The sequence below is a fragment of the Plasmodium chabaudi genome (genome assembly GCF_900002335.3).
Source record: "Plasmodium chabaudi chabaudi strain AS genome assembly, chromosome: 11".
NCBI lineage: Eukaryota > Apicomplexa > Aconoidasida > Haemosporida > Plasmodiidae > Plasmodium > Plasmodium chabaudi.
This window is the reverse complement of record NC_030111.2, coordinates 991,346-1,000,455: the sequence shown is the minus strand read 5'-3', so window position 1 is coordinate 1,000,455 and position 9,110 is coordinate 991,346. Positions and strand designations below refer to the sequence as shown.

General features: G+C 22.2%; 3 protein-coding genes across 3 annotated transcripts; 1 reads left to right on the top strand and 2 right to left on the bottom strand.

Moving 5' to 3' along the window:
* Nucleotides 1–1,457: 1,457 nt before the first annotated feature.
* On the bottom strand, nucleotides 1,458–2,304 carry PCHAS_1127900 (RNA-binding protein, putative; the record flags this gene model as incomplete). Its single annotated transcript, XM_016798636.1, has 2 exons — nucleotides 1,458–2,111; nucleotides 2,233–2,304. 2 exons carry the CDS (start codon nucleotides 2,302–2,304, stop codon nucleotides 1,458–1,460), a joined length of 726 nt encoding a protein of 241 aa, XP_016654017.1.
* Nucleotides 2,305–3,574: 1,270 nt separating this feature from the next.
* On the top strand, nucleotides 3,575–5,512 carry PCHAS_1127800 (amino acid transporter AAT1, putative; the record flags this gene model as incomplete). The annotated part of the gene is made up of 2 exons (XM_016798635.1): nucleotides 3,575–5,283; nucleotides 5,368–5,512. 2 exons carry the CDS (start codon nucleotides 3,575–3,577, stop codon nucleotides 5,510–5,512), a joined length of 1,854 nt encoding a protein of 617 aa, XP_016654016.1.
* A 1,225-nt stretch (nucleotides 5,513–6,737) lies between these two features.
* PCHAS_1127700 (polyadenylate-binding protein 3, putative) lies at nucleotides 6,738–8,270 on the bottom strand (the record flags this gene model as incomplete). The annotated part of the gene is made up of 1 exon (XM_728248.2): nucleotides 6,738–8,270. One exon carries the CDS (start codon nucleotides 8,268–8,270, stop codon nucleotides 6,738–6,740), a length of 1,533 nt encoding a protein of 510 aa, XP_733341.2.
* Nucleotides 8,271–9,110: the final 840 nt, after the last annotated feature.

Genomic DNA, 9,110 nt, shown 5'->3' with positions numbered 1-9,110 from the left:
TATTATAGTATGCTTACATATAATATATAATTGGCATTAGTATGTAACTTTAAAATATGTGATGGCTTGTAAATATTTTACACTTTATTAAATTATAAAATTGGTTCTTTAATATAAAAAAAAATGAAAAGGAACAGCATAGCATGAATAGTGTTTCATTAGATAAAAGATATAAAATTAAGAATAATTGTTTCTTAAAATCTCATATAGACAATATATATATATAATACCACTAAACAAGTATAGTTCTTAATCTATAAACATATTAATATCATAATAAAAAAATATATTGAATTATAATATAATTTATTAACGATTTTGTTATATGTATATATAGGTACACGAGATTAAAATTTACAACTTGTAAACGAAAAAGTGTCGAAAATGCATATATATATTTGTTATACTCTTAAAGACAACATTTTGATTAATTTTTATTTTATAAATAGCACTTTATATCCAAACTATCGTGATATAAAATGGTTCACCTCACTAAGTTATATATACACAGTTTCATGTTTATTTTTTTTAGTTTTAGTGGTATAACCCATGCAAACTTTTCATAATTTGTAGGTATAAATTATTTTCGAAACGTAATATTCAAAAATTATAATGTGTATGCTCTTACATACTGTATAAATATATATATATGCATTTACCTCGAATTTATATAATAAACCCAAATGTATAAAAATTAATTTTTGTTGTATTATATCCATGTATTTAAAAAATTATTAATGTTTTAATAACCATTTTATATAAAGAGCAGTTTAATCACATTTTAAAATTTGAGTATGCCAATTTAATCCATAACAAATATACATTACTTATGTATTCTTATTTATAGAATTTTCCTAAAAATTTATGTTCATGTTATTTTTGAAATATTCATTACATATATGGAACTAAAAAAATATATATTCAGATAATTATGAGTTTGAAAAAAAATAATAAGTGTATTAATGTGGCTTTATTAAAAGAATACATTAATTAATTAATTATAAAAAAAAATTATCAAAAATAAGATGAAATATTAAACAAAACAACTAGAGAAATAACCATATTTTGTGTACAAATGGTGGAAAAAAAAATACGATTTTCATCGTTTCGAATAAATCATAAGATTATTTTTTTCGTCTTTTTATTTTTTTAGATTTTATATTAGATATAATATTATCTAAATTATCATCTATACAATTTTTACATTTAATATATTTGTGTTCACACATTTCTACAATAATGTTCTTAACTCTTGTATCTTATTGCCATTTTATGTTTCCCCCCAACATATATATTCTGTTTGTATCGCGCATTTCGATTTTCAATTGATTCAAAGGTATTTATCATGCATATATAAGTATCACCATATCTTTATTCCTTCGTTTATTTATCTATAATTTTATGTATATATGCGCACATTACTCGTATTCACAATTTAAGGTGGCTACATTTTTTTCTTAAGATTTTTTAACTTTTTTATTTTTGGGGATAATTGGATTTAAATTATTAAAACTTCCTTTTTTTTGAAATAAATAAAATCCTTCATGAATTTTGGATTTCCGTTTTTTTGTGAAATTTTTAATTTTTTCGCTATTATTAGAAAAAATTGAATTAATATTATCAGGTTTATCTGCGTATTTTTGAACAACAGTAAAACCGTCGTTATCCACTAAGTTTGTTTTTTTGTGATGCTTATTATCTTTATTTAAATTTAAAATATCTTTAATAATTGTTTTCCTTCCTACATTTAAATTGTAATAATCATCATAATATTTTTTTAAAAAATATGTATAATTTTTACTTTCCATACTTATAAAATATGGGACATAGGTGTTACTTGTAAAACAATTATTTAAATCAACAGTATATCGTAAAATTGTTTCAATTGCATTTTCTTCTATATATTTTATATATATACAATAAGAAAAATTTTGAAAATTTTTTGATAAATACTCTTTTTCTAAAACATTAAAAAATTTAATAGTTCCAAAATTAGAAAAAAACTTTTTTATATCATCGTGGCTAAATATGTTATCAAGGGCCCCTACACATAATGTCTCATTATTCATAATGTCTTCATTACTATCATTTTTACAGCTAAATATAAACAACTAAAAAAAATAAGCATGTATATGTAGATATGTCTATTTATGCTATAATGAATATACCATTTACTATGTATTTTATCATATAAACAAATGCTATAAGAAGGTGTAACTATGAAAGTCTTACATTTAATATCAAAAGGGGGTTATCCTTTACAGGTATGTTCAAAATTCGAAAGTTTTTTAAAATATTCTCCATTTTTTATATAAAATTTAAATATATAACTAATAAATGTTAAAGCATTAAAAAAATACAACACATAACCCACATATATACCTTTATTTCTATACATTAATATTAAATAAAAAGGGGGACTGTATTAAAAAAACAGGTAAATTGCTCTTTTTATCTTTTTTTTAATCCGGTGTGTTGGATATTAACAAAGTTCCTAAAACACAAGTTTCATTTTTAAAAAAATACTTAAAACAATAAAAAATTCATATAATTTAAATAAAATGAAATAAATCCAAAACAATACAAATCAAATAGTATATAATAAATATTTAGAACAATTATATATCTGGAACATATACAATAAACAATATAATATTTGTAAACTTAAACTAAAAATCTATAAATTATTGTTATGTTCATTTTTTATATATTATTTAATATAGTATTTCAAAACATTTAAATTTATAGATATATTTTTTCTCTCATAATAGAGTAAAATACGTAAATAATAAAGTTATAATTCCTAAAAATTATATATAAATAATTTGATATACGATAAAAGTACAACTGCTTTCTTTTATATGCATATTTATTAAAATTAATTTACTTCATTCCCGCTATATTTTTATTATGTGCTATAAAATTTTTTATAAATGTATATATGCCACCCATATATTTATATATTAATCAAATTATAAAAATATTTTGATTTCCGTAGTGTTATTATAAGCATTTTATATTTATGAAAAATTTTTATATTTTCGATATTTTGTTGTGCTTGTGGTTGTTTTAATTCTCCTATATTTTATATATTTATAAAAATTATATTTTTTTATTATATATTTTTTATTGGAGAATTATACAGTTATTAATTAAAACTCGCGGCACATTTTTTGTAATGTGGTTATGATGGAAATATCATTTTCCATTCCATAGCATTGCATATTTTTTTCTGTTTATATAAGTGTTTCTACTCTTTCATCATATTAATAATTATTAATTAAATTTTTCTATTTTCTATATATTTCTTATTATATTTATTACCGTCCAAAATATCAAAGATATTTCACCCCCTATATGCATGTTAAAACAAAAACTGCATATATGCAGGATGATATTGCATATATAGATATCTTACTAAGATTTAGCTTTTATTTGACTTAATATATAAGTAATATATGCAGATGCTTGCGTATTAACTTAACGAGTTTTTAAAAGTTATTTTATTTCCATTAGTTTATTCAATCGATCTTCTTGCTAGTGATATGAATTTTTGTTTTTATTTTTTAATAGAATGGTTAATAATATAGATACATTAGATTATTGCCATTCTGCAAATGATGTAGTTTCGAATATAGTCAATTATAAAAAAAACAATGACAATTATAATTATCGAGGGAAATATGATGATGGCAATACAGGAATAAGTAAAAATAATATGGGAGCTAATTCCAATTATAACAACGCTTTTATGTTTAATAATAAAATAGGGAATGAAGCAAAACAAATAGACACCAATATGGAAAACATAACTCCATATATAAATATAGATAGCTTAGAAAACACAACAAAAATAAATTTAATTGACGGGAGTGATAAGAATGATAATATGAGGGATCATTGGTATCACCAAAATAAGAATGATAATAAGAAGAAGAATAATAAAAACAGTAAAAATAATAAAAATATCAGTAATCAGTATGTTTCATTAGCTCATGTAAACGATAATGATCAAGAAATAAATGAAAACGGAAAAAACAAATTATGTGAAGAAAATGAGACAAATACAAAAAAAACATGGCAGAAGAGAGCATTTGGTCCATTTACACCTGGCGGTGTAAGATCAAGTACAGTTTTATTTTTATGTACAGCTATTGGTGTAGGTCTTTTATCAATTCCATACGTTTTTTCACAACTTGGGATAATTTTAAGTATTATACTTATATTATTAAACGCCCTCGAATCCTACATAACTACAAATATTTTGTGCATGTCAGCACTTGAACACAATATATTTGTATATGGAAATTTATTAGAAAAAATTGGGAATAAATACTACAAAACACTTATTGATTTGGGTTTAACGTTTTCATTTTTATCAGGATATGTATTAATATTAATATTGATGAATGATTATTTAAGTAATGTTTTACACACCTTTAATTTCCCCAGTTTTATTTGTAATCGTGTATTTATAACGATAGTTATATGCTTATTAGTACTCCCATTGACATTTAGAGAGCATATAGGTTCTATTAATTATTTTTTAATTTTTTCATTATTTTCTATAACACTAACTGTATTAACAGTTGGATACCAAAGCAAATATTATATGAGTTTATTACCGGAGAAAAATATTTCATTATTTAAAATAAATAAGCATTTTTTTAAATGTTTTAATATATTGTTATTTTCATTTTCGCAACAATCAAATGCTTGCTTTATAACTGGGCAATTTAATCAACCAACACAAAGAAGAATAACAAAATCAGAATCAAGAAGTATATTAATACAACTTATTTTTTATACATTATTTGGTTTATTAGGATATTTATCCTTTTTAAATACAACCAAAGATAACATTATATTAAATTATGAAGAAACAAATATGTCGATACTTTTGTGCAAATTTTTTTTATGTATATCCTTCTTTTTTTCAATTCCATTAAATTTTATTGCGACATACCCTAGTATGATGTCTTTATATACAACAATCCATAATAATATCCAAAAGTTATATTCCGCTTTATTTACAAGAAATGAATATTTGCCATCTTTGTCAAATATTTTGCGCTATGACACCGAAAACCCATTTGGTGAATATGCACAAGATGGCAATACAGAAAACTCACGTGTAGCTGAATCGCAAGGAGATGATATGTTTCAACGAAAATTCGTTGCAATTTTCGTCACTTGCTTATGTGCTTTTGTAGAATTTAACGTTAGTAAATTATCAAACTTTATAGGTATCTTTGGTGGATTTACTTCGTCCATTATATCATGGTAAGCAAATATTCCAAATACGTGGGCATTCATATATTTATATATGTATACATATACATTATATATATATTTCTTTCTTTTTAGCCTCTTACCCAATTTGATATATTATAAAAATATGCATACTTTTAAGAACAAAACCGAGAGGTACGCAACCTTAGCCCTATTATGTTTTTTTTCGGCAATGGGGTTGATTTCATCTATAGTTACCGCATTTATCATAATACGTTAGTGAAAGACCAAAGTGTGTTTTTTACTTTATGCATTCATTTCATATATGTAATTGCATAATATTGATTTATTTTGCATATATATATGTACTTATTAGCTTTTAATGTGATAATTTAAAACGATTTGTATATTTAATTACATTTAGTTGAATTATAGATGTGTTTATATAAAAATTAAATAAATGACCGTTTCAATTTATTTGCTTAATATGCTAATATATGCGCACAATGTGTGAATAAACAAATTTTCTAAAGGAACAAATGTGAATAGTAAAAATTAAATAAAATTCTTAAATGAAAATACGAGGAAATATAAACGATCAAATTAAATAATATAGGATAATAAAATAGGGTAATAATGGTGCAGATTATACAATAACAATATATATAAAGACTTGTTGCAAAAATAAGAGGAGAAATAACTAAGGAAATAAGAAATAATATAATAAACAATGCTATATGCAAAACATAAGGCGAATTAAAACATAAAAAATGTTCACTGCATTATATTTTACCATATATTTATGTAAGGAAAATATTTTTGTCTTAAATAAATAACGTAAAAAACAAAAGCAGAAAACGAAAAAAAAATAAATAAGTGGAACTAAATATAATAAAAGAAAATGAAAATTTGAATTAGTAAAAATGCATTATTAAAAATTGTACAAAATTTTGGAAAATATAAAATAAGAGATTATAATTTTTTATAAGCTCGGCTTATAAACTGCACATATATAAATAAAAAGAACGTTGGAATTGCAATAGGCGCCCATATAATAAATTATGAGCATTAGCATATTTATTAAAAAAAAATTTTGAAAAATAATTATGATAAATAATTTTTCATTATTTCCCACAATTTTTGCTATGGGTATAATCTTGAAAATTTCTTATCTGGATTTTAGGCACTCCTAAAAAGTTTAATTAACATATTTTTTATGGCGCATATAGAAATATTTAATATCATTTTCTTTATTATTATTTATAGGATTATTGTTCACATTAATAGTATAACAAGTTTATTCATTTGCATTTCTATATATATGTATATGATTAATTTGATTTCTATAATTATTTTTTATATGAAATGTTATTATATACATTTAATTATGAGAATTGTTAAATGCACCTAATTATTTTTTTCGCCAAATTGCTTTCATTTGAATTATTTCCTTTTTCTTGGGTGGTTTATGATATATCGTTATAGTTTATAATATTATTATTTATTTATTTCTGATTAGATAAACTATTTTGTTCATCATTATTTTCATTCTTAAGATCCATATTAAAATTATCTAAATTGTTGTTATCACACATGTAATTATTTAAGTATGTGTGATCTTCTGCATAGTTATGCATATTATTATTGTTATTATCATCATTATTATTGTTAGTATTATTATTGGTGCTATTATGGTTATTCATTACTACTCCATCATCATTATAGGCTTTATTATTATTTAATGCGCCTTCATTGTAGTTATTCATCTGTGTCATCTGATTACTATAATAATTCAACTGATTTAATGACCCTGAATAGTTATTTGTATTATACGGGATACTATTATTATTGCTATTACTATTTGCTGTATTTCCATATGTACCATAAGAATTAACATTAGAATTCATCTGATCATAATAATTTATATCATATGGATTATTTAATTCACTATTCCCATTGTTATAGTAAAGGAACATGTTTTTGTTTGGGGGTACATTCTCATTCATGTTGGTATTGTTATTATTATTATTCCCATTAATAGGATTTGCATTGCCATTGCACTCATTTTCTTGTTCTCCCCTTGGGTTAATCAGCATATTATGATTGTTTGAATTATAACCATTTTGTGTATTGTTTCCTGTAGGATACCTGTTTTGATGATAGTTATTTGAGGTATTATTTATTGAATTATAATTAATAGAATTATAATTCATTGCATTATAATTAATTGCATTGTAATTATTTGGGCTATAATTGGCTTGGTTATAAGGGTTTATGAAATAATTATTTTGATTAAAATTATTAGGGTTGTAATTATTTGCATTCAATAGTTTTATATTGTTTGTATTATTTTCAAAATTTTTATTATTGTTATAATAATTATTCATATCGGAATTAGCTATTTTAATTCCATTTGATTTACTAACTTTAATTTTATATCCTTTAAAAATATATCCATCCATTTCGGTTAATGCTCTAACACATTCGTCATAATTAAAAAAATGAATAAAGCAATAAACCTTATTTTGATTTTTTTGCGTATTCTTAATTATTTTAACAAAACAAATGCTACTATAAAAACTCGAAAATAAATTTTCAATTTCTTCTTTTGTTGTACTTTTTGGTAAACTACCAACATATATAGAATATGTTCCTTTGTCATCTAATTCTATATCTAAATTTTTATCATTCGAATTTACATTATCAGCAAGATTATATTTTGCCCAATTCAACTTAAATTTATTAATTTTTCCAGGTATCCATTTCCCATTTAATTGTTCAAAACAATATTTTGCAATATCATAACTCGTAAATTCTATAAAAGCATATGAATTTTTTTGAGAATTTTTTTCTTTACATAATTTTATTTTTATTATATCTTCAGAAAATTCGTAAAACATACAATATAAAATATAATTTTCATCAACTTTTTCATCTTTTATCTTATCCAAGTCCCCTACCCATAGTGTTTTAGTACTATTGGCATTATTCCCCTCTTTGATTTCATATTCGCCATTTACTTTGTTTGTATTATTCATTTTTTTAAATCTATCTAGCTATATTTCTCTTTATATAAACTATTACTAAATTTTATAATTTTTATAAGCAATATCAATACTTGTATGCATATAATTACACTTATATACAACTGTATATGCGCAAATGTGACAAAGGTTCTCTATTTGCTTTTGGGGGCGTCTTAAAATTTTATGTTTTGTGTCCTCTTACTTCTTTCTTCACATATGAATTATTATATATATTCCTTTCTTATTGTTTTAAAATATTTCAAAAAGAATGATGCGTTATTAATATGAATGACTCAAAAAATTCATAGTGTATTCTTGATTTTGTTATTTTTATTCGATTCTTATTATATATAAGAAAAAAAGCTTCTTAAAAATGTGATTGTGGCGTTATATTTCTATATTTACATATATGCCTCTAATCTTCTGGAAAATCATGCACGCATATTAGTATAAAATATACGTATAGCCACACTTTTATTGTAATTCGTTTAGTATGGTTTTTAATTATTCCTTTTTGTTCTTTTAAATCGAACAAATTATAAATAAAAAAGATAATATTAAAAGAAAAGGTAGTATTTATATGCAATGGTTATTTTTTTTATCATTTTCGCTTACTCTCAAAAAGAAAATACTATACTAATATATATTTATTATTCACTAAATCAACATACATATATATAAATATTTTAATAGTATTATTTTACTAGGCTATAATATTATTTTTTTGTTAAATGTTTTTGTGTTTTTAATTTCGTTTATCAATTCTATATTTTTGCCAAATTTATTAAGTACATATTTTGGAGTATAAGCATTCTACTAACGTTATTCTTACATATTTATGTTAATTAAATT